The 26,783-nt window shown below is 49.2% G+C and overlaps 1 protein-coding gene across 1 annotated transcript in view; it reads left to right on the top strand.

The window, feature by feature from the left end:
* The window catches only part of LOC112238528 (unconventional myosin-X-like), a 227,522-nt gene that overhangs the window by 40,918 nt on the left and 159,821 nt on the right, over nucleotides 1–26,783 (top strand). Inside the window, exon 2 of the mRNA XM_042320069.1 lies at nucleotides 17,997–18,101. Within this exon, the coding sequence (XP_042176003.1) occupies nucleotides 17,997–18,101 (105 nt within the window). The remainder of the gene's footprint in view (nucleotides 1–17,996; nucleotides 18,102–26,783) is intronic.

The raw sequence follows: 26,783 nt of genomic DNA, 5'->3' as shown, positions 1-26,783 counted from the left end.
AGTATGAAGGGCCAACCAACGAGAGCGTACAGGCCGCAATGGTGGGGAGTGTATGGGGCTTTGGTGACAAATGGATGGCACTGTGATAGACTGCATCCAGTTTGTTGAGTAGAGTGTTGGAGGCTATTTTATAGATGACATCACCGAAGTCGAGGATCGGTAGGATGGTCAGTTTTACGAGGGTATGTTTGGCAGCATGAGTGAAGAATGCTTTGATGTGAAATAGGAAGCCAATTCTAGATTTAATTCTGGATTGGAGATGATTAATGTGAGTCTGGAAGGAGAGTTTACAGTCTAACCAGACACCTAGGTATTTGTAGTTGTCCATGTATTCTAAGTCTGAGCCGTCCAGAGTAGTGATGCTGGACAGGCGAGCAGGTGCGGGCAGCGATTGGTTGAATACCATGCATTTAGTTTTCCCTGCGCTTAAGAGCAGTTGGAGGCCACGAAAGGAGTGTTGTATGGCATTGAAGCTCGTTTGGAGGTTAGTTAACACAGTGTCCAAAGAAGGGCCAGAAGTTTACAGGATGGTGTCGTCTGCTTTGAGGTGGATCAGAGAATCACCAGCAGCAAGAGCGACATAATTGATGTATACAGAGAAGAGATGTAGCTAATAAATGATGATGCTGGGTTAATATGCATACCTCTCTAACTCAAACTACACATCGCTAGTAGGCTGTCTGTTGGGCAGGTTGAAAGAAGAGCGAGTGAAAATGTTGTGATCGTATCCAAGGTGGAAAACCTCCTACTCATCCAGGCCAGACGTTTCATTCAGCAGATTCTCTGTCTGTAGCAAACGGAATGAGGACGTCTGGTTCTCTTCTCCACATGGTTCCACATGTTTGGTCTGGTTCTCTTCTTCACATGGTTCCACATGTTTGGTCTGGTTCTCTTCTTCACATGGTTCCACATGTTCGTGACACTCAAGTTGTGTGGGAAAAATCCAATTCATATTTTGTTCTGTTATTTTTCATTCTATTAATGCTCACTATAAAATCTAGGCCCTATATGTGACTGATCAGGGTGGAATGTGTCTCTTGTCTGTTTAATTAACAAAATAGGAACTATTGATTTCGCATGGCACAGCCATGGGCTACACAGTCCAGTAATAGTAATGTAATTAAACTCAAAATATGCTATTCTAGTCTTTTGAAGAAACAAGTTGTCTTATAATGTTTGTTAGGACCTGCGTAAAACACCATTAATAATGGAGGTCGTTGTCGGCTCATATAATTACCAGAACATACCTGACAACGCTTTGAGGAGCAACTTTTAATTCACCGGGAAAATGATTCCCAAGCTGCTGGTGATGAATGAAGGAAAGCAGTGGAAGGGATGAATCTAAACAGAGGATTTACAGCAGCTTTAATATGGTTCCACTTGTTGCACAATGGATTCTTTGATAAATTGGTGAAATATTTATGGTCGACTTGTGATTTCACACCACGACCAGGAAGGTTTGATGTAGTGGTTGGACTTCGACCCCGTGGGGTTTATTTCTTCTGTGTGTTTGTGTGTAATTTGTATGTGTGTGTGTAGTTTGTGTGTGTATGTAGTTTGTGTGTATGTAGTTTGTGTGTGTGTAGGTTGTGTTTATGTGTAGTGTGTGTGTGTGTGTGTGTGTGTGTGTGTGTGTGTGTGTGTGTGTGTGTGTGTGTGTGTGTGTGTGTGTGTAGGTTGTGTTTATGTGTAGTGTGTGTGTGTAGGTTGTGTGTGTGGTGTGTGTGTGTGTGTGTGTGTAGTTTATGTGTGTGTAGGTTGTGTGTGTGTAGTTTATGTGTGTGTAGGTTGTGTGTGTGTGTGTAGTTTAGTGTGTGTGTAGGTTGTGTGTGTGTGTGTGTGTGTGTGTAGTTTATGTGTGTGTAGGTTGTGTGTGTGTGTGTGTAGTTTGTGTGTAGGTGTAGGTTGTGTGTAGTTTGTGTGTGTGTAGTTTGTTTGTGTAGGTTGTGTGTGTTGTGTCATGTGTTTTGTGTGTGTGTGTGTGTGTGTGTGTGTGTAGATGTTGTGTAGGTGTGTGTGTGTAGTTTGTCTGTGTGTAGGTTGTGTTTGTGTGTGTTTGTGTGTGTGTAGGTTGTGTAGTTTGTTTGTGTAGTTTGTCTGTGTGTAGGTTGTGTTCATGTGTAGTGTGTGTGTGTAGGTTGTGTGTGTGTGTAGTTTTTTGTGTGTGTGTGTGTAGATGTGTGTAGTGTGTGTGTGTAGTTTGTCTGTGTGTAGGTTGTGTTTGTGTGTGTGTGTGTGTGTGTGTGTGTGTGTAGGTTGTGTTTAGTGTGTGTGTAGTGTGTGTATGTGTTTGTGCAGAGATATTCTTTAAACGGGTTCAAACGGGTTCTTCAAACAGGCTGTTGCCTCATCAGGTCCATGTTTAACCATTTGGAGCGTTGTGACTATCTGACATGATGCAGGCCAGGCTGTCACAACACAGTAGTCATGTAGGATAAATATATATCCAGTGGTCTGACCCCATGGACTTAATTTCCCCCCTGTGATGAAGGATCCTTTAAACATGCTGTTTCTACAGGGTTTCCAAGTGACTGTGAGACCGAGAGTCTGATCAGCAGCATGTCAGATCTCTGCTGTGAGACAGAGAGGCTGATCAGCAGCATGTCAGATCTCTGCTGTGAGACAGAGAGTCTGATCAGCAGCATGTCAGATCTCTGCTGTGAGACAGAGAGTCTGATCAGCAGCATGTCAGATCTCTGCTGTGAGACGGAGAGTCTGATCAGCAGCATGTCAGATCTCTGCTGTGAGACAGAGAGGCTGATCAGCAGCATGTCAGATCTCTGCTGTGAGACAGAGAGGCTGATCAGCAGCATGTCAGATCTCTGCTGTGAGACGGAGAGTCTAGTGGTTTTCTCCTAGTCTAGCAGACCAGACATGTTAGATAACTGTCTAGTGGTTTTCTCCTAGTCTAGCAGACCAGACATGTTAGATAACTGTCTAGTGGTTTTCTCCTAGTCTAGCAGACCAGACATGTTAGATAACTGTCTAGTGGTTTTCTCCTAGTCTAACAGACATGTTAGATAACTGTCTAGTGGTTTTCTCTTCGTTTAGTGTGTAGATCTAAATCATCCATAAATGTAGTTACTACATGCCAGAGCTGTGACTCCCTGTATAACACTGAGGGAGATGTGACTCCCTGTATAACACTGAGTGAGCTGTGACTCCGTGTGACTCCCTGTATAACACTGAGGGAGATGTGACTCCCTGTATAACACTGAGTGAGCTGTGACTCCGTGTGACTCCCTGTATAACACTGAGGGAGATGTGACTCCCTGTATAACACTGAGGGAGATGTGACTCCCTGTATAACACTGAGGGAGATGTGACTCCCTGTATAACACTGAGGGAGATGTGACCCCCTGTATAACATTGAGGGAGATGTAAATCCCTGTATAACACTGAGGGAGATGTGACTCCCTGTATAACACTGAGGGAGATGTGACTCCCCGTATAACACTGAGGGAGATGTGACTCCCTGTATAACACTGAGTGAGCTGTGACTCCGTGTGACTCCCTGTATAACACTGAGGGAGCTGTGACTCCCTGTATAACACTGAGGGAGCTGTGACTCCCTGTATAACACTGAGGGAGATGTGACTCCCTGTATAACACTGAGGGAGATGTGACTCCCTGTATAACACTGAGGGAGATGTGATTCCCTGTATAACATTGAGGGATATGTGACTCCCTGTATAACACTGAGGGAGACGTGACTCCCTGTATAACACTGAGGGAGATGTGACTCCCTGTATAAGACTGAAGGAGCTGTGACTCCCTGTATAACACTGAGGGAGCTGTGACTCCCTGTATAACACTGAGGGAGCTGTGACTCCCTCTATAACACTAAGGGAGATGTGACTCCCTGTATAACACTCAGGGAGATGTGACTCCCTGTATAATACTGAGGGAGATGTGACTCCCTGTATAAGACTGAAGGAGCTGTGACTCCCTGTATAACATTGAGGGAGCTGTGACTCCCTGTATAATACTGAGGGAGCTGTGACTCCCTGTATGACATTGAGGGAGATGTGACTCCCTGTATAACACTGAGGGAGATGTGACTCCCTGTATAACACTGAGGGAGCTGTGACTCCCTGTATAACACTGAGGGAGATGTGACTCCCTGTATAACACTTAGGGAGATGTGACTCCCTGTATAACACGTAGGGAGATGTGACTCCCTGTACAACACTGAGGGAGATGTGACTCCCTGTATAACACTGAGGGAGATGTGACTCCCTGTATAACACTGAGGGAGCTGTGACTCCCTGTATAACACTGAGGGAGATGTGACTCCCTGTATAAGACTGAAGGAGCTGTGACTCCCTGTATAACACTGAGGGAGCTGTGACTCCCTGTATGACATTGAGGGAGATGTGACTCCCTGTATAACACTTAGGGAGATGTGACTCCCTGTATAACACTGAGGGAGATATAACTCCCTGTATAACACTGAGGGAGATGTGACTCCCTGTATAACACTGAGGGAGATGTGACTCCCTGTATAACATTGAGGGAGATGTGAATCCCTGTATAACACTGAGGGAGATGTGACTCCCTGTATAACACTGAGGGAGATGTGACTCCCTGTATAACATTGAGGGAGATGTGAATCCCTGTATAACACTGAGGGAGATGTGACTCTCCGTATAACACTGAGGAGATCTGACTCCCTGTATAACACTGAGGGAGATGTGACTCCCTGTATAACACTGAGGGAGCTGTGACTCCCTGTATAACACTGAGGGAGATGTGATTCCCTGTATAACATTGAGGGATATGTGACTCCCTGTATAACACTGAGGGAGACGTGACTCCCTGTATTAGACTGAGGGAGATGTGACTCCCTGTATAATACTGAGGGAGATGTGACTCCCTGTATAACACTGAGGGAGATGTGACTCCCTGTATAACACTGAGGGAGATGTGACTCCCTGTATAACACTGAGGGAGCTGTGACTCCCCGTATAACACTGAGGGAGCTGTGACTCCCTGTATAACACTGAGGGAGATGTGACTCCCTGTATAAGACTGAAGGAGCTGTGACTCCCTGTATAACACTGAGGGAGCTGTGACTCCCTGTATGACATTGAGGGAGATGTGACTCCCTGTATAACACTTAGGGAGATGTGACTCCCTGTATAACACTGAGGGAGATATAACTCCCTGTATAACACTGAGGGAGATGTGACTCCCTGTATAACACTGAGGGAGATGTGACTCCCTGTATAACACTTAGGGAGATGTGACTCCCTGTACAACACTGAGGGAGATGTGACTCCCTGTATAACACTGAGGGAGATGTGACTCCCTGTATAACATTGAGGGAGATGTGAATCCCTGTATAACACTGAGGGAGATGTGACTCTCCGTATAACACTGAGGGAGATCTGACTCCCCGTATAACACTGAGGGAGATGTTACTCCCTGTATAACACTGAGGGAGCTGTGACTCCGTGTGACTCCCTGTATAACACTGAGGGAGCTGTGACTCCGTGTGACTCCCTGTATAATACTGAGGGAGCTGTGACTCCCTGTATAGCACTGAGGGAGCTGTGACTCCCTGTATAACACTGAGGGAGATGTGACTCCCTGTATAACACTGAGGGAGCTGTGACTCCCTGTATAATACTGAGGGAGCTGTGACTCCCTGTATAACACTGAGGGAGATGTGACTCCCTGTATAACACTGAGGGAGCTGTGACTCCCTGTATAACACTGAGGGAGCTGTGACTCACTGTATAACACTGAGGGAGATGTGACTCCCTGTATAACACTGAGGGAGATGTGACTCACTGTATAACACTGAGGGAGATGTGACTCCCTGTATAACACTGAGGGAGATGTGACTCACTGTATAACACTGAGGGAGATGTGACTCCCTGTATAACACTGAGGAGCTGTGACTCCCTGTATAACACTGAAGGAGATGTGACTCCCTGTATAACACTGAGGAGATGTGACTCCCTGTATAACACTGAGGGAGATGTGACTCCCTGTATAACACTGAGGGAGATGTGACTCCCTGTATAACACTGAGGGAGATGTGACTCCCTGTATAACACTGAGGGAGATGTGACTCCCTGTATAACACTGAGGGAGATGTGACTCCCTGTATAACACTGAGGGAGATGTGACTCCCTGTATAACACTGAGGGAGCTGTGACTCCCTGTATAACACTGAGGGAGCTGTGACTCCCTGTATAACACTGAGGGAGATGTGACTCCCTGTATAACACTGAGGGAGATGTGACTCCCTGTATAACACTGAGGGAGATGTGACTCCCTGTATAACATTGAGGGGGATGTGAATCCCTGTATAACACTGAGGGAGATGTGACTCCCTGTATAACACTGAGGGAGCTGTGACTCCCTGTATAACATTGAGGGAGCTGTGACACTCCATTGCAAGCTGCTCTTTTAGCACGAGAGTATCTGAGCGGAGCGATTAACGGAGGTGTAGAGAGTAGTGGAGGTGTAGAGAGTAGTGGAGGTGTAGAGAGTAGTGGAGGTGTAGAGAGTAGTGGAGGTGTAGAGAGTAGTGGAGGTGTAGAGAGTAGTGGAGGTGTAGAGAGTAGTGGAGGTGTAGAGAGTAGCGGAGGTGTAGAGAGTAGTAGCGGAGGTGTAGGGAGTAGTGGAGGTGTAGAGAGTAGTGGAGGTGTAGAGAGTAGTGGAGGTGTAGGGAGTAGTGGAGGTGTAGGGAGTAGTGGAGGTGTAGGGAGTAGTGGAGGTGTAGAGAGTAGTGGAGGTGTAGGGAGTAGTGGAGGTGTAGGGAGTAGTGGAGGTGTAGAGAGTAGTGGAGGTGTAGGGAGTAGTGGAGGTGTAGGGAGTAGTGGAGGTGTAGAGAGTAGCGGAGGTGTAGAGAGTAGCGGAGGTGTAGGGGAGTAGCGGAGGTGTAGAGAGTAGTGGAGGTGTAGAGAGTAGCGGAGGTGTAGGGAGTAGCGGAGGTGTAGAGAGTAGTAGCGGAGGTGTAGAGAGTAGTAGCGGAGGTGTAGAGAGTAGTAGCGGAGGTGTAGAGAGTAGTAGCGGAGGTGTAGAGTGTAGCAGAGGTGTAGGGAGTAGCGGAGGTGTAGGGAGTAGCGGAGGTGTAGGGAGTAGCGGAGGTGTAGGGAGTAGCGGAGGTGTAGGGAGTAGCGGAGGTGTAAGTAGTGGAGGTGTAGAGAGTAGGGGAGGTGTAGGGAGTAGCGGAGGTGTAGGGAGTAGCGGAGGTGTAGGGAGTAGCGGAGGTGTAGGGAGTAGCGGAGGTGTAGAGAGTAGCGGAGGTGTAGAGAGTAGCGGAGGTGTAGGGAGTAGCGGAGGTGTAGGGAGTAGCGGAGGTGTAGAGAGTAGTAGCGGAGGTGTAGAGAGTAGTAGCGGAGGTGTAGAGAGTAGTAGCGGAGGTGTAGAGAGTAGCGGAGGTGTAGGGAGTAGCGGAGGTGTAGAGAGTAGCGGAGGTGTAGAGAGTAGTGGAGGTGTAGGAAGTAGCGGAGGTGTAGCTGGAGGGAGTAGCGGGATGTGCCCAGTGTGACTGGAGCTTGGAGTGAGATTCCCAAAGGCTGGAGTATCAGCCTTCTCATCCGCTCCAATTTCTCTCCAGTAGCCCTCTATTCATGAGCTCAGGGCGTGCCCGGCCCAGCATGCATCTGGAGTCTACTTGTGTCCTGCTAATAGCCACTTGCTTTAGCTATTGTCATGGAGTTCACTAAATATTTTCATAAAGAAACTGATAGAACACACAGGTGATAAATCAAGGTGACTTACAAAAGATGAGGACCAAGAGCAAGAGAGAGAGTGTAGTGATGTAGTGTCCACAACTAAAGAATCATTATGGAATCTGAAAACACACGTATCCTGAAGGCAGCATGGTGTACTTACTACGTGCACATGCTAACAGAAAGGAACGAGGTGGGTAGATAACTGTTTGTAGCAAAGTATTTATAAACAAAAAATGTGATCTCTTAAAAGTTTTGTTAATTTTTGTTTTGTTATCTAGGCCTGGCATATTACCACGTTTAATAAGGAGCTTTACGTTTAGACTGAGTAATTCTGCCTAAAAACCTTTCGGCCTATCTATAGAAAAATAAAAAACAACTCTGCATCTCTGCCCAGCCTGGATAGAGTGGCCAATAGGATGTTTCGCATCCCCAGTGGCTCAGCCTGTGCAGAGAGGATATTCTCCCCGGCTGGTCTTCTCTCCAGGCACCAACACATGAGCCTGAAGTCACTGATCTTCTCTCCAGGGACCATCACATGAGCCTGAAGCCACTGACTGGCCAAACTCCTGTTTCTAAAAATGAATTCTAAAAACAAATTCAAAGGCAATGATTTAATACCCTGAAATGTTGTTTAAATGCTGAGCGCTTTATATCTCTACCAGCCTATTGTGTCGCACTTGCAATTGCTTAACAATGTATTTCTTTGTCGACTATAGCCTTGAAATTATTGAGATCATCTTCTTAGGCTCCCTGTCTGGCTCCTGACCTACTGGCTCCTGACCGGTTGTGTATTTTACACATATATTTTACAAATATACTGTATCTACATATCTTTTATTTATTTATATATTTGAGAAATACATTTTATCAAAATATATTCCACTCATGACTCGCCTGCCGTCAAACACGTCCCGCGGTGTTGATATGCATCATCATTTCTTGTTATAGTAGTAGAATCTGATTTCAATAACGTACTCTCTGTCTCTCTTCAATCCATCCTCTTTATCCGATACACTGATGCAGTTAGTGCCTAAAGAGCAGGACTTGGACGGTGGTATAAACACCAGTCTGGCTCTGTAATTTGGAGTTACGTAATAACAGCTGATCTTCTTACATCTACAGAATAACTAAACCAGTCGGTCTGTAATTCTCTTCTGGCTTATGTTCCAAGTGGCACCCTATTCCCTATATAGTGCACTACTTAGCACCCTATTCCCTATATAGTGCACTTCTTAGCACCCTATTCCCTATCTAGTGCACTACTTAGCACCCTATTCCCTATCTAGTGCACTACTTTTGACCACTAGATAGGGAATAGGGTGTTATTTGGAACGCAGCACTCTACTCCGTCAGACCAGACCACATGCTGCAGCTTTTCTTTTCTACACTGGTACCAGGCACAGTAACTATAACCACACACCCTTATAGGGTCACAGCACATGTCAACAGTAGCCTATACTAAAAGGGTTCAATTTAATTTGACCTGGATTTATTAAGAAGGAAGTTCCATTGAGGTCAGAATTAGTCCTTCTTTCCCAGTGGAGACCTGGAGAAGGGAATAACATAGTTAGGTCTACAGTGTTTTTCCTTATGTAGTCTAGCCATTCATTCACCATGTGATAACAATGGCTAACATCTGGCTAACTGGTCAATATGGTGGTTTCAACTTAATGATTGTCTGCTGTTTCCATATACACATCTTTTGACCAGGGACCATACACTCCAGGGACTATACACTCCAGGGACTATACACTCCAGGGACTATACACTCCAGGGACTATACACTCCAGGGACCATACACTCCAGGGACTATACACTCCAGGGACCATACACTCCAGGGACCATACACTCCAGGGACCATACACTCCAGGGACTATACACTCCAGGGACCATACACTCCAGGGACCATACACTCCAGGGACTATACACTCCAGGGACCATACACTCCAGGGACCATACACTCCAGGGACCATACACTCCAGGGACCATACACTCCAGGGACTATACACTCCAGGGACCATACACTCCAGGGACTATACACTCCAGGGACCATACACTCCAGGGACTATACACTCCAGGGACTATACACTCCAGGGACTATACACTCCAGGGACCATACACTCCAGGGACCATACACTCCAGGGACCATACACTCCAAGGACCATACACTCCAGGGACCATACACTCCAGGGACCATACACTCCAGGGACTATACACTCCAGGGACTATACACTCCAGGGACCATACACTCCAGGGACCATACACTCCAGTGACCATACACTCCAGGGACTATACACTCCAAGGACCATACACTCCAGGGACCATACACTCCAGGGACTATACACTCCAAGGACTATACACTCCAGGGACTATACACTCCAGGGACCATACACTCCAGGGACTATACACTCCAGGGACTATACACTCCAGGGACCATACACTCCAGGGACCATACACTCCAGGGACCAACACTCCAGGACCATACACTCCAGGACCATACACTCCAGGGACTATACACTCCAGGGACCATACACTCCAGGGACCATACACTCCAGGGACCATACACTCCAGGGACCATACACTCCAGGGACTCAACACTCCAAGGACCATACACTCCAAGGACCATACACTCCAGGGACTATACACTCCAGGGACCATACACTCCAGGGACTATACACTCCAGGGACCATACACTCCAGGGACCATACACTCCAGGGACTATACACTCCAAGGACCATACACTCCAGGGACCATACACTCCAGGGACTATACACTCCAGGGACCATACACTCCAGGGACTATACACTCCAGGGACTATGCACTCTTATAAAAAAGGGTTCCAAAAGGGTTCTTCGGCTGTCCTCATAGGAGAACCCTTTGAAGAACCTTTTGGGTTCCAGCTTGAACCCATTTGGGATCCATGTAGATCTGTGGAAAAGGTTCTACATGGATCCCTAAAGAGTTCTACCTGGAACCAAAAAGGGTTCTTCAAAGGGTTCTCCTATGAGGACAGCCGAAGAACCCTTTTAGGTTCTACATAGCACCTTTTTTTCTAAGAGTGTAGGCCTCTATATAGGGAATAGCGTGCTAAGTAGTGCACTATATAGGGAATAGGGTGCCATTTGGGACACATCTGAAGTGTTATCTTCAGCCTCATGTTTTTATTTTAACCTCTAGTTAAATCCGATCTGTGCCCTACATGCACAGAGATATCCCAGCAGTGGCCAGTTAGACTCTGGCTGCGGTGGATTGCAGCCTTTATTTCAGGCTCCTGACCGATTCTATTTTTTATGCTGACCTCAACTGGTCTACTCCATCATTTCCTATGACGCGGCTTCTGGACATCCATTTGGATCAAGATTTCTAGGTCAACGTGTCGGCAGTTCTGGACATTTTGCTCACTCTGGACCTCTGAAATCCATTACCTCATTTTCGCCAGCATGTCAAACTGTGCAACTAGAGGCGAACAATACTCTTGATCACCTTTACTCCACACACAGAAATGCATACAACGCCTACAAAACAGGAAGTACCAGCGACGTACTCAATACGGAAGTGGTCTGATGAAGCGGATGCTAAGCTACAGGACTGTTTCGCTATGTTCCGCGGTTCATCCGATAACATTGAGAAGTTTACCACATCAGTCACCGGCTTCATTAATACAGTGATTCGACGACGTCTAACTAAATGCCTTCAATGCCTCTTCTTCGTGTGATCTCGCTGTCCGTGGCCGCTGACCATTAGCCCCCTAGAATCAATCTAATTAACATAATAACAAATCCCAAATCCATCAGTTTAAGAAGGAGAGTTTTTTCTGTTCCATTGGATGCGTCTCAATTCACCGACGTCGCACTTCCACATCTGCGGTGAAAGGTAGCAGAGCCGTGTTTGTCAAACAGACATCCCGAAAATCGGTCTTCTCGAACAGTTTGACCTGCAAACTAATGTGACCCCACTGTGGAAAGGGGGGATTCCTGAAATATGAAGGTAGTTTTGTGCCTACAATACTTTGAGACGCCTAAGACAGCGCTACAAGGAGACAGGAAGGACAGCTGATCGTCCAAGCAGTGGCAGACCATGTGCAACAACACCTGCACAGGATCGGTACATACAAACATTACACCTGCATGACAGGTACAGGATGGCAACAACAACTGCCCGAGTTACACCAAGAACGCACTATCCCTCCATCAGTGCTCAGACTGTCCGCAATAGGCTGAGAGAGGCTGGACTGACGGCGTGTAGGCCTGTTGTAAGGCAGGTCCTCGCCAGACATCACCGGCAGTAACGTCGCTTATGGGCACAAACCCACCGTCGCTGGACCAGACAGGACTGGCAAAAAGTGCTCTTCACTGACGAGTTGCGGTTGTGTCTCACAAGGGGTGATGGTCGGATTCGCGTTTATCGTCGAAGGGATGAGCATTACACTGAGGCCTGTACTCTGGAGCAGTATCAATTTGGAGGTGGAGAGTCCATCATGGTCTCAACGCTGTGCATTACAGGGAAGACATCCTCCTCCCTCATGTGGTACCTTTCCTGCAGGCTCACCCTGATATGACCCTCCAGCATGACAATGCCACCCGCCATACAGCTCGTTCTGTGTGTGATTTCCTGCAAGACATTAATGTCAGTGTTCTGCCATAGCCAGCGAAGAGCCCGGACCTCAATCCCGCTGAGCACGTCTGGGACCTGTTGGATCGGAGGGTGAGGGCTAGGGCCATTCCCCCCAGAAATGTCCGGGAACTTGCAAGTGCCTTGGTGGAAGAGTGGGGTAACATCTCACAGCAATAACTTGCAAAGCTGGTGCAGTCCCTGAGGAGGAGATGCACTGCAGTACTTAATGCAGCTGGTGGCCACACCAGATACTGACTGTTACTTTTGATTTTGACCCCCCCCCCTTTGTTCAGGGACACATTATTCCATTTCTGTTAGTCACATGTCTGTGGAACTTGTTCAGTTTATGTCTCAGTTGTTGAATCTTGTTATGTTCATACAAATATTTACACATGTTAAGTTTGCTGAAAATAAAAATAAATTTTTTGATGAGTTTATATACACTACCAGTCAAATGTTTGGACACAACTACTCATTCAAGGGGTTTTCTTTATTTTCTACATTGTAGAATAATAGTGAAGACATCAAAACTATGAAATAACACATATGGAATCATGTAGTAACCAAAAAATATTAAAGAAATCCAAATATATTTTATACTTGAGATTCTTCAAAGAAGCCACACTTTGCCTTGATGACAGCTTTACACGTAAGCATTTGAAAAATACAATCATTTGATTTAGTTTGCTTTCAGACAATGGAACAGAGTATTATCTTGTTTCTATATTAACCTCTAGTCTGCTTCTAGACAATGGAACAGAGTATTATCATGTACCTTATCGTGTACCTCAGCCTTCCTCTCCCTGTCCCAGACACACTTTGGCTCGCACACTCACACACCCAGCCCTCTCCTAATGTACAGCCTCTACTCCCCCTCCAAGCCTCCCGTCCCTGGTGAGTTTCTGGAGCTACATTTAGCTGTGTTCCATTAAAGAGAAAATAACCTTGATCTTTCTTTAATGGAACAGGTTTTTAGACCAGAGTGCTGCTGGCTGAATGATCCATCGCTTTTTCTCTGTCTCTAATGGGGTGTGATGATCACAATGAAAAACACAAAGTAGAGATCTGCAGGGGATTGATTTCTTCATCCCGCTCCTGCCCTCACCAGCGGCTTTTCATACTGCACCCAGCACTCACCGGCTGGCAATCTGTCTGACTCATGCCCGCTTTTACAAGAACTGGTCCCAAAACCAACTGCAGTCCCACAATGTTATTTTAGGTATGTGATGCAGCTCACTTGCCAGCCATTGTCCCAGCCCTATAGGCAATATCAAATGTGCAAAAACTGACTTTCAACGTGGCACCGGCATAGTTCGGCAAATTCCTGCCCTGCTAGAGCTGCTCCGGTCAACTTTAAGTGCTGTTATTGTGAAGTGGAAACATCTAGGAGCAACAACGGCTCAGCCGCGAAGTGGTAGGCCACACAAGCTCACAGAACGAGACCGCCGAGTGGTAGGCCACACAAGCTCACAGAACGAGACCGCAGAGTGGTAGGCCACACAAGCTCACAGAACGAGACCGCAGAGTGGTAGGCCACACAAGCTCACAGAACGAGACCGCCGAGTGGTAGGCCACACAACCTCACAGAACGGGACCACCGAGTGGTAGGCCAACCTCACACGGGACCTCACAGCTCACAGGGACCACCGAGTGGTAGGCCACACAAGCTCACAGAACGAGACCGCCGAGTGGTAGGCCACACAAGCTCACAGAACGAGACCGCCGAGTGGTAGGCCACACAACCTCACAGAACGGGACCGCCGAGTGGTAGACCACACAAGCTCACAGAACGGGACCACCGAGTGGTAGGCCACACAACCTCACAGAACGGGACCACCGAGTGGAAGGCCACACAACCTCACAGAACGGGACCGCCGAGTGGTATAGATCATCTAAAGTGTAAAGATCGTCTTTCCTCGGTTGCAACACTCACAACTGAGTTCCAAACTGCCTCTGGAAGCAACGTCAGCACAAGAACTGTTCGTCGGGAGCGTCATGAAATGGGTTTCCATGGCAGAGCAGCTGCACACAAACCTAAGATCACCATGCACAAAGCCAAGCGTCGGCTGGAGTGGTGTCTACACCCAGCCCTGTCCTGGTGATGACTTTGACTCTGTCTACACCCAGCCCTGTCCTGGTGATGACTCTGTCTACACCCAGCCCTGTCCTGGTGATGACTCTGACTTTGACTACACCCAGCCCTGTCTTGGTGATGACTCTGACTACACCCAGCCCTGTCCTGGTGATGACTCTGACTACACCCAGCCCTGTCCTGGTGATGACTCTGACTCTGACTACACCCAGCCCTGTCCTGGTGATGACTCTGACTACACCCAGCCCTGTCTTGGTGATGACTCTGACTCTGACTACACCCAGCCCTGTCTTGGTGATGACTGTGACTACACCAAAAATGAGAACCTTGTGTAGAGGTAGGGAGTGTTGAGGTTAGGGCCTTGGGTCTAGTGTTTATGGTTTAGGATTATTTATATTCTCCATTTTATGCCTTGTTGGACTAACAACTCTCTTTCCACCTCACTACCCCACTGAACGCTGGCGCCTGGGTGACTCATACCGTTTGGCCAGGCTGGGATGAGAACCAGTCTCAGTGGTCAGCTAGTGGAGAGGACACATTATGCTGTAGACAGACAGTCCCTAGCGTGCTCCAACATCAACAGGAAGTGACTAGTGATTCCTGTTATTGCAGGTCTTCTCTCCTCGCTTTCCAACCATCTATTCCTCCTATTGCTTCCTGCTACAGATCCCTGTCTCCTCACTGTGACATGGCTGGGCTTCCTGCTACAGATCCCTGTCTCCTCACTGTGACATGGCTGGGTCAGTCACTCTGCCACATTAACAGGGTGGAGGTGTGACCAGGGTGGGGGTGTGGGCAGGCTGGGGGTGTGACCAGGGTGGGGTGGGGTGTGGGCAGGCTGGGGGTGTGACCAGGGTGGGGTGGGGTGTGGGCAGGCTGGGGGTGTGACCAGGGTGGGGGTATGGGCAGGCTGGGGGTGTGACCAGGGTGGGGTGGGGGTGTGGACAGGGTGGGCGTGTGACCAGGGTGGGGGTGTGACTGGGGTGGGGTGGGGGTGTGAGCAGGATGGGGGTGTGACCAGGGTGGGGGTGTGAGCAGGGTGGGGGTGTGAGCAGGCTGGGGTGTGACCAGGGTAGGGGTGTGACTGGGGTGGGGTGGGGGTGTGAGCAGGATGGGGGTGTGACCAGGGTGGGGGTGTGAGCAGGGTGGGCGTGTGACCAGGGTGGGGGTGTGAGCAGGGTGGGGGTGTGAGCAGGGTGGGGTGTGAGCAGGGTGGGGTGGGGGTGTGAGCAGGGTGGGGATGTGAGCAGGGTGGGGTGGGGGGTGTGAGCAGGGTGGGGGTGTGAGCAGGGTGGGGTGGGGGTGTGACCAGGGTGGGGGTGTGAGCAGGGTGGGGGTGTGACCAGGGTGAGGGGGGGGGTGTGGGCAGGGTGTGAGCAGGGTGGGCGTGTGACCAGGGTGGGGGTGTTAGCAGGGTTGGGTGTGAGCAGAGTGGGGGTGTGAGCAGGGTGGGGGTGTGAGCAGGGTGGGGTGTGTGAGCAGGGTGGGGGTGTGAGCAGGGTGGGGTGTGTGAGTAGGGTGGGGATGTGAGCAGGGTGGGGGTGTGAGCAGGGTGGGGTTTGAGCGGGGTGGGGTGTGTGAGTAGGGTGGGGATGTGAGCAGGGTGGGGGGGTGTGAGCAGGGTGGGGGTGTGAGTAGGGTGGGGATGTGAGCAGGGTGGGAGTGTGAGCAGGGTGGGGTTTGAGCAGGGTGGGGGGGGGTGTGAGTAGGGTGGGGGTGTGAGCAGGGTGGGGGTGTGAGCAGGGTGGGGTTTGAGCAGGGTGGGGATGTGAGCAGGGTGGGGTTTGAGCAGGGTGGGGGGTGTGAGCAGGGTGGGCGTGTGAGCAGGGTGGGTGGGGGTGTGGGCAGGGTGGGGTGTGAGCAGGGTGGGATGGGGGTGTGAGCAGGGTGGGCGTGTGAGCAGGGGGTGAGTAGGGTGGGGGATGTGAGCAGGGTGGGGGTGTGAGCAGGGTGGGGTTTGAGCAGGGGTGGGGGTGTGAGTAGGGTGGGGGTGTGAGCAGGGTGGGGGTGTGAGTAGGGTGGGGATGTGAGCAGGGTGGGGGTGTGAGCAGGGTGGGGGGGGGTGTGAGTAGGGTGGGGATGTGAGCAGGGGGGGGGGTGTGAGCAGGGCAGGGGGGGGTGTGAGTAGGGTGGGGATGTGAGCAGGGTGGGCGTGTCAGCAGGGTGGGGTGGGGGGTGTGGGCAGGGTGGGGTGTGAGCAGGGTGGGGTGGGGGTGTGAGCAGGGTGGGCGTGTGAGCAGGGGGGGGGTGAGTAGGGTGGGGATGTGAGCAGGGTGGGGGTGTGAGCAGGGTGGGGGTGTGAGTAGGGTGGGGGTGTGGGCAGGGTGGGGGTGTGGGCAGGGTGGGGGTGTGAGTAGGGTGGGGGTGTGGGCAGGGTGGGCGTGTGAGCAGGGTGGGGGTGTGAGTAGGGTGGGGGTGTGGGCAGGGGGGGGGTGTGAGCAGGGTGGGGGTGTGGGCAGGGTGGGGTGTGAGCAGGGTGGGGTGGGGGTGTGAGCAGGGTGGGGGTGTGAGCAGAGTGGGGGTGTTAGCAGGGTGGGGTGTTAGCAGGGTCGGGTGGGAGCAGGGTGGGGTGTTAGCAGGGTGGGGTGTTACCTCGGTCGGGTGTGAGCAGGGTGGGGGTGTGAGCAGACAGATTAATGACTGTGTAGCAGCAGGATGTGAGGACAGACAGACAGACAGACAGACAGACAGACAGACAGACAGACAGACAGACAGACAGACAGACAGACAGACAGACAGACAGACAGACAGAGAGTTGTCTCAGATGATGGGCAGACAGACAGACAGACAGACAGACAGACAGACAGTTGGCTCAGATGATGGGCAGACAGACAGTTGGCTCAGATGAAGGGCAGACAGACAGACAGTTGGCTCAGATGAAGGGCAGACAGACAGTTGGCTCAGATGATGGGCAGACAGTTGGCTCAGATGATGGGCAGACAGTTGGCTCAGATGATGGGCAGACAGACAGACAGTTGGCTCAGATGAAGGGCAGACAGACAGACCGTTGGCTCAGATGAAGGGCAGACAGACAGACAGTTGGCTCAGATGATGGGCAGACAGACAGACAGTTGGCTCAGATGAAGGGCAGACAGACAGACAGTTGGCTCAGATGAAGGGCAGACAGACAGACAGACAGTTGGCTCAGATGATGGGCAGACAGACAGTTGGCTCAGATGATGGGCAGACAGTTGGCTCAGATGATGGGCAGACAGACAGTTGGCTCAGATGGTGGGCAGACAGACAGACAGAGGCTGACTCAGTAACTAGTCCAGTTAACCCTCTGTTGGCAGCAACTTTGAAAATGATATCCATCTTCCCAGCTAATGCGTTCTGTCTGAATGAAGTGTTATTCTGTTTCCCCTCTGAGTGGCCCTTCAGTTGACACAGATTCATGTTGCATCTTGTGTTTAGCCAGAGGCATCAGGTTCTAGTAGCGTGCTCCCACATGAGGCTTTTCTTCTGTTGTTATGAGTCATGCTGTCTCTCTATCTGTTGTGTTTCAAGGGGCCCCTCATGTTGGGTTGTTGTTGGGTTGTGTTGCAGACAGTATTTAGCTACAGTCTCATGTTGTCTATCTGTATGTTGTGTTTCAGGGGGCCCTTGTCTGGCTGCGGGACAAAGATCAGCTCCTTCCTGCTACTGTCAGCTCCTGTTACCACGATGACGGATCCCTGGTCCTCACCACCAACTATGAGAAGGTAAGAGGGACAAACTACCTAAACTACCTAATGGGACAAACTAAACTACCTACTCGGACAAAACAAACGACCTAAACTAATTACTGAGACAAACCGAACGAGCTAAACTACCTACTGGGACAAATCAAACGACCTAAACTAATTACTGAGACAAACCGAACGAGCTAAACTACCTACTGGGACAAATCAAACGACCTAAACTGCCTACTGGGACAAATCAAATGACCTAAACTATCTACTGGGACAAACCAAACTACCTAAACTATCTACTGGGACCATCCAAACGACCATAACTACCTACTGGGACCATCCAAACGACCATAACTACCTACTGGGACCATCCAAACGACCATAACTACCTACTGGGACCATCCAAACGACTATAACTATCTACTGGGACCATCCAAACGACCATAACTACCTACTGGGACCATCCAAACGACCATAACACCTACTGGGACCATCCAAACGACCATAACTATCTACTGGGACCATCCAAACGACCATAACTACCTACTGGGACCATCCAAACGACCATAACTACCTACTGGGACCATCCAAACGACCATAACTACCTACTGGGACCATCCAAACGACCATAACTACCTACTGGGACCATCCAAACGACCATAACTACCTACTGGGACCATCCAAACGACCATAACTACCTACTGGGACCATCCAAACGACCATAACTACCTACTGGGACCATCCAAACGACCATAACTACCTACTGGGACCATCCAAACGACCATAACTACCTACTGGGACCATCCAAACGACCATAACTACCTACTGGGACCATCCAAACGACCATAACTACCTACTGGGACCATCCAAACGACCATAACTACCTACTGGGACCATCCAAACGACCATAACTACCTACTGGGACCATCCAAACGACCATAACTACCTACTGGGACCATCCAAACGACCATAACTACCTACTACTGGGACCATCCAAACGACCATAACTACCTACTGGGACCATCCAAACGACCATAACTACCTACTGGGACCATCCAAACGACCATAACTACCTACTGGGACCATCCAAACGACCATAACTACCTACTGGGACCATCCAAACGACCATAACTACCTACTGGGACCATCCAAACGACCATAACTACCTACTGGGACCATCCAAACGACCATAACTACCTACTGGGACCATCCAAACGACCATAACTATCTACTGGGACCATCCAAACGACCATAACTACCTACTGGGACCATCCAAACGACCATAACTACCTACTGGGACCATCCAAACGACCATAACTACCTACTGGGACCATCCAAACGACCATAACTACCTACTGGGACCATCCAAACGACCATAACTACCTACTGGGACCATCCAAACGACCATAACTACCTACTGGGACCATCCAAACGACCATAACTACCTACTGGGACCATCCAAACGACCATAACTACCTACTGGGACCATCCAAACGACCATAACTACCTACTGGGACCATCCAAACGACCATAACTACCTACTGGGACCATCCAAACGACCATAACTACCTACTGGGACCATCCAAACGACCATAACTACCTACTGGGACCATCCAAACGACCATAACTACCTACTGGGACCATCCAAACGACCATAACTACCTACTGGGACCATCCAAACGACCATAACTACCTACTGGGACCATCCAAACGACCATAACTACCTACTGGGACCATCCAAACGACCATAACTACCTACTGGGACCATCCAAACGACCATAACTACCTACTGGATGAAAGTAAAGTGTGTTGGGATATTTTTTATGTATTTATTTAATCTTTATTTTACTAGTCAGTTAAGAACAAATTCTTATGTACAATGACGGCCCTAATCCGGACGACGCTGGGCCAATTATGCGCTGTCATATGGCACTCCCAATCACGACCAGTTGTGATACAGCCTGGAATCAAACCAGGGTCTGTAGTGATGCCTCTAGCAATAAGATGCAGTGCCTTAGACTGCTGAGCCAAACATGCCAAACCCTCTACCTCTAGGCCAAGTGTGTCAAGCTAATTTTACCCTGGGGTCCGCATTCAGCCTTCAACGAGGTCCGGAGAGCCGCACTGAAAGCATGTTGCCTCAACTTCAAAATAGGGCTGTAACGGCTGTAACGGCCATGGAATTTTGGTAAATTGGCCAAATTACCGCGGTCACCGTAATAACACCCCTGACTGCATAGAAATAGAATGACTAGATTGGGGTCCCCATTCAACTCATTAATATTTATAACTGTATATAACTGTCTTAATGTTGCTGGACCCACTAATGGGGATCCTTAATAAACCCCAGGAAGAGTAGCTGCTGCCTTGGCAGGAACTAATGGGGTCCTTAATAAACCCCAGGAAGAGTAGCTGCTGCCTTGGCAGGAACTAATGGGGATCCATAATAAACCCCAGGAAGAGTAGCTGCTGCCTTGGCAGGAACTAATGGGGATCCATAATAGACCCCAGGAAGAATAGCTGCTGCCTTGGCAGGAACTGGATCCATAATAAACCCAGGAAGAGTAGCTGCTGCCTTGGCAGGATCTAATGGGGATCCATAATAAACACCAGGAAGAGTAGCTGCTGCCTTGGCAGGAACTGGATCCATAATAAACCCAGGAAGAGTAGCTGCTGCCTTGACAGGATCTAATGGGGATCCATAATAAACCCCAGGAAGAGAAGCTGCTGTCTTGGCAGGAACTGGATCCATAATAAACCCCAGGAAGAGTAGCTGCTACCTTGGCAGGAACTAATGGGCATCCATAATAAACCCCAGGAAGAGTAGCTGCTGCCTTAGTAGGATCTAATGGGGATCCACAATAAACCCCAGGAAGAGTAGTTGCTGCCTTGCCAGGATCTAATGGGGATCCATAATAAACCCCAGGAAGAGTAGTTGCTGCCTTGCCAGGATCTAATGGGGATCCATAATAAACCCCAGGAAGAGTAGTTGCTGCCTTGGCAAGAACTAATGGGGATCCATAATAGACCCCAGGAAGAGTAGCTGCTGCCTTGGCAGGAACTAATGGGGATCCATAATAAACCCCAGGAAGAGTAGCTGCTGCCTTGGCAGGAACTAATGGGGATCCATAATAAACCTCAGGAAGAGTAGTTGCTGCCTTGGCAGGAACTAATGGGGATCCATAATAAACCGCAGGAAGAGTAGTTGCTGCCTTGGCAGGAACTAATGGGGATCCATAATAAACCCCAGGAAGAGTAGTTGCTGCCTTGGCAGGAACTAATGGGGATCCATAATAAACCCCAGAAAGAATAGCTGCTGCCTTGACAGGAACTAATGGGCATCCATAATAAACCCCAGGAAGAGTAGCTGCTGCCTTGGCAGGAACTGGATCCATAACAAACCCCAGGAAGAGTAGCTGCTGCCTTGGCAGGATCTAATGGGGATCCATAATAAACCCCAGGAAGAGAAGCTGCTGTCTTGGCAGGAACTGGATCCATAATAAACCCCAGGAAGAGTAGCTGCTGCCTTAGTAGGATCTAATGGGGATCCACAATAAACCCCAGGAAGAGTAGTTGCTGCCTTGCCAGGATCTAATGGGGATCCATAATAAACCCCAGGAAGAGTAGTTGCTGCCTTGGCAGGAACTAATGGGGATCCATAATAGACCCCAGGAAGAGTAGCTGCTGCCTTGGCAGGAACTAATGGGGATCCATAATAAACCCCAGGAAGAGTAGCTGCTGCCTTGGCAGGAACTAATGGGGATCCATAATAAACCTCAGGAAGAGTAGTTGCTGCCTTGGCAGGAACTAATGGGGATCCATAATAAACCCGCAGGAAGAGTAGTTGCTGCCTTGGCAGGAACTAATGGGGATCCATAATAAAGCCCAGGAAGAGTAGTTGCTGCCTTGGCAGGAACTAATGGGGATCCATAATAAACCCCAGAAAGAATAGCTGCTGCCTTGACAGGAACTAATGGGCATCCATAATAAACCCCAGGAAGAGTAGCTGCTGCCTTGGCAGGAACTGGATCCATAACAAACCCCAGGAAGAGTAGCTGCTGCCTTGGCAGGATCTAATGGGGATCCATAATAAACCCCAGGAAGAGAAGCTGCTGTCTTGGCAGGAACTGGATCCATAATAAACCCCAGGAAGAGTAGCTGCTGCCTTGGCAGGAACTAATGGGCATCCATAATAAACCCCAGGAAAAGTAGCTGCTGCCTTGGCAGGAACTAATGGGGATCCATAATAAACCCCAGGAAGAGTAGCTGCTGCCTTAGTAGGATCTAATGGGGATCCACAATAAACCCCAGGAAGAGAAGCTGCTGTCTTGGCAGGAACTAATGGGGATCCATAATAGACCCCAGGAAGAGTAGCTGCTGCCTTGGCAGGAACTAATGGGGATCCATAATAAACCCCAGGAAGAGTAGCTGCTGCCTTGGCAGGAACTAATGGGGATCCATAATAAACCCCAGGAAGAGTAGTTGCTGCCTTGGCAGGAACTAATGGGGATCCATAATAAACCCCAGGAAGAGTAGTTGCTGCCTTGGCAGGAACTAATGGGGATCCATAATAAACCCCAGGAAGAGTAGTTGCTGCCTTGGCAGGAACTAATGGGGATCCATAATAAACCCCAGGAAGAATAGCTGCTGCCTTGACAGGAACTAATGGGCATCCATAATAAACCCCAGGAAGAGTAGCTGCTGCCTTGGCAGGAACTAATGGGGATCCATAATAAACCCCAGGAAGAGTAGCTGCTGCCTTGGCAGGAACTAATGGGGATCCATAATAAACCCCAGGAAGAGTAGCTGCTGCCTTGGCAGGAACTGGGGATCCATAATAAACCCCAGGAAGAGTAGCTGCTGCCTTAGTAGGAACTAATGGGGATCCATAATAAACCCCAGGAAGAGTAGTTGCTGCCTTGGCAGGAACTAATGGGGATCCATAATAAACCCCAGGAAGAGTAGTTGCTGCCTTGGCAGGAACTAATGGGGATCCATAATAAACCCCAGGAAGAGTAGCTGCTGCCTTGGCAGGAACTAATGGGGATCCATAATAAACCCCAGGAAGAGTAGCTGCTGCCTTGGCAGGAACTAATGGGGATCCATAATAAACCCCAGGAAGAGTAGCTGCTGCCTTGGCAGGAACTAATGGGGATCCATAATAAACCCCAGGAAGAGTAGCTGCTGCCTTGGCAGGAACTAATGGGGATCCATAATAAACCCCAGGAAGAGTAGTTGCTGCCTTGGCAGGAACTAATGGGGATCCATAATAAACCCCAGGAAGAGTAGCTGCTGCCTTGGCAGGAACTAATGGGGATCCATAATAAACCCCAGGAAGAGTAGCTGCTGCCTTGGCAGGAACTGGATCCATAATAAACCCCAGGAAGAGTAGCTGCTGCCTTGGCAGGATCTAATGGGGATCCATAATAAACCCCAGGAAGAGAAGCTGCTGTCTTGGCAGGAACTGGATCCATAATAAACCCCAGGAAGAGTAGCTGCTGCCTTGGTAGGATCTAATGGGGATCCATAATAAACCCCAGGAAGAGTAGCTGCTGCCTTGGCAGGAACTAATGGGGATCCATAATAAACCCCAGGAAGAGTAGCTGCTGCCTTGGCAGGATCTAATGGGGATCCATAATAAACCCCAGGAAGAGAAGCTGCTGTCTTGGCAGGAACTGGATCCATAATAAACCCCAGGAAGAGTAGCTGCTGCCTTAGTAGGATCTAATGGGGATCCATAATAAACCCCAGGAAGAGTAGCTGCTGCCTTGGCAGGAACTAATGGGGATCCATAATAAACCTCAGGAAGAGTAGTTGCTGCCTTGGCAGGAACTAATGGGGTCCTTAATAAACCCCAGGAAGAGTAGTTGCTGCCTTGCCAGGATCTAATGGGGATCCATAATAAACCCCAGGAAGAGTAGTTGCTGCCTTGGCAAGAACTAATGGGGATCCATAATAGACCCCAGGAAGAGTAGCTGCTGCCTTGGCAGGAACTAATGGGGATCCATAATAAACCCCAGGAAGAGTAGCTGCTGCCTTGGCAGGAACTAATGGGGATCCATAACAAACCCCAGGAAGAGTAGCTGCTGCCTTGGCAGGAACTAATGGGGATCCATAATAAACCCCAGGAAGAGTAGTTGCTGCCTTGGCAGGAACTAATGGGGATCCATAATAAACCCCAGGAAGAGTAGCTGCTGCCTTGGCAGGAACTAATGGGGATCCATAATAAACCCCAGGAAGAGTAGTTGCTGCCTTGGCAGGAACTAATGGGGATCCATAATAAACCCCAGGAAGAGTAGTTGCTGCCTTGGCAGGAACTAATGGGGATCCATAATAAACCCCAGAAAGAATAGCTGCTGCCTTGACAGGAACTAATGGGCATCCATAATAAACCCCAGGAAGAGTAGCTGCTGCCTTGGCAGGAACTGGATCCATAACAAACCCCAGGAAGAGTAGTTGCTGCCTTGCCAGGATCTAACGGGGATCCATAATAAACCCCAGGAAGAGTAGTTGCTGCCTTGGCAGGAACTGGATCCATAATAAACCCCAGGAAGAGTAGCTGCTACCTTGGCAGGAACTAATGGGGATCCCTAATAAACCCCAGGAAGAGTAGCTGCTGCCTTGGCAGGAACTAATGGGGATCCATAATAAACCCCAGGAAGAGTAGTTGCTGCCTTGGCAGGAACTAATGGGGATCCATAATAAACCCCAGGAAGAGTAGCTGCTGTCTTGGCAGGAACTAATGAGGATCCATAATAAACCCCAGGAAGAGTAGTTGCTGCCTTGGCAGGAACTAATGGGGATCCATAATAAACCCCAGGAAGAGTAGCTGCTGCCTTGGCAGGAACTAATGGGGATCCATAATAAACCCCAGGAAGAGTAGCTGCTGCCTTGGCAGGAACTAATGGGGATCCATAATAAACCCCAGGAAGAGTAGCTGCTGCCTTGGCAGGAACTAATGGGCATCCATAATAAACCCCAGGAAGAGTAGCTGCTGCCTCGGCAGGAACTAATGGGCATCCATAATAAACCCCAGGAAGAGTAGCTGCTGTCTTGGCAGGAACTAATTGGGATCCATAATAAACCCCAGGAAGAGTAGTTGCTTCCTTGGCAGGAACTAATTGGGATCCATAATAAACCCCAGGAAGAGTAGTTGCTGCCTTGGCAGGATCTAATGGGGATCCATAATAAACCCCAGGAAGAGAAGCTGCTGTCTTGGCAGGAACTGGATCCATAATAAATCCAGGAAGAGTAGCTGCTGCCTTGGCAGGATCTAATGGGGATCCATAATAAACCCCAGGAAGAGAAGCTGCTGTCTTGGCAGGAACTGGATCCATAATAAACCCCAGGAAGAGTAGTTGCTGCCTTGGCAGGAACTAATGGGGATCCATAATAAACCCCAGGAAGAGTAGCTGCTGTCTTGGCAGGAACTAATGAGGATCCATAATAAACCCCTGGAAGGAAGGAGTAGTAGCTGCTGCCTTGGCAGGAACTAATGGGGATCCATAATAAACCCCAGGAAGAGTAGCTGCTGCCTTGGCAGGAACTAATGGGGATCCATAATAAACCCCAGGAAGAGTAGCTGCTGCCTTGGCAGGAACTAATGGGGATCCATAATAAACCCCAGGAAGAGTAGCTGCTGCCTCGGCAGGAACTAATGGGCATCCATAATAAACCCCAGGAAGAGTAGCTGCTGTCTTGGCAGGAACTAATTGGGATCCATAATAAACACCAGGAAGAGTAGTTGCCTCCTTGGCAGGAACTAATTGGGATCCATAATAAACCCCAGGAAGAGTAGTTGCTGCCTTGGCAGGATCTAATGGGGACCCATAATAAACACCAGGAAGAGAAGCTGCTGTCTTGGCAGGAACTGGATCCATAATAAACCCAGGAAGAGTAGCTGCTGCCTTGGCAGGATCTAATGGGGATCCATAATAAACCCCAGGAAGAGTAGCTGCTGCCTTGGCAGGAACTGGATCCATAATAAACCCCAGGAAGAGTAGTTGCTGCCTTGGCAGGAACTAATGGGGATCCATAATAAACCCCAGGAAGAGTAGCTGCTGTCTTGGCAGGAACTAATTGGGATCCATAATAAACCCAGGAAGAGTAGTTGCTGCCTTGGCAGGAACTAATGGGGATCCATAATAAACCCCAGGAAGAGTAGCTGCTGCCTTGGCAGGAACTAATGGGGATCCATAATAAACCCCAGGAAGAGTAGCTGCTGCCTTGGCAGGAACTGGCATCCATAATAAACCCCAGGAAGAGTAGCTGCTGCCTCGGCAGGAACTAATGGGCATCCATAATAAACCCCAGGAAGAGTAGCTGCTGTCTTGGCAGGAACTAATTGGGATCCATAATAAACCCCAGGAAGAGTAGTTGCTGCCTTGGCAGGATCTAATGGGGATCCATAATAAACCCCAGGAAGAGAAGCTGCTGTCTTGGCAGGAACTGGATCCATAATAAACCCCAGGAAGAGTAGCTGCTACCTTGGCAGGAACTAATGGGCATCCATAATAAACCCCTGGAAGAGTAGCTGCTGCCTTGGCAGGAACTGGATCCATAATAAACCCCATGAAGAGTTGCTGCTGCCTTGGCAGGAACTGGATCCATAATAAACCCCAGGAAGAGTAGCTGCTACCTTTGCAGGAACTAATGGGGATCCCCAATAAACCCCAGGAAGAGTAGCTGCTGCCTTGGCAGGAACTAATGGGG

Source organism: Oncorhynchus tshawytscha, linkage group LG03 (assembly GCF_018296145.1).
Source record: "Oncorhynchus tshawytscha isolate Ot180627B linkage group LG03, Otsh_v2.0, whole genome shotgun sequence".
NCBI classification, from domain to species: Eukaryota; Metazoa; Chordata; class Actinopteri; order Salmoniformes; family Salmonidae; genus Oncorhynchus; species Oncorhynchus tshawytscha.
Note: the sequence above shows the minus strand (reverse complement) of the source record. Positions and strands in the feature narration are given on the sequence as shown.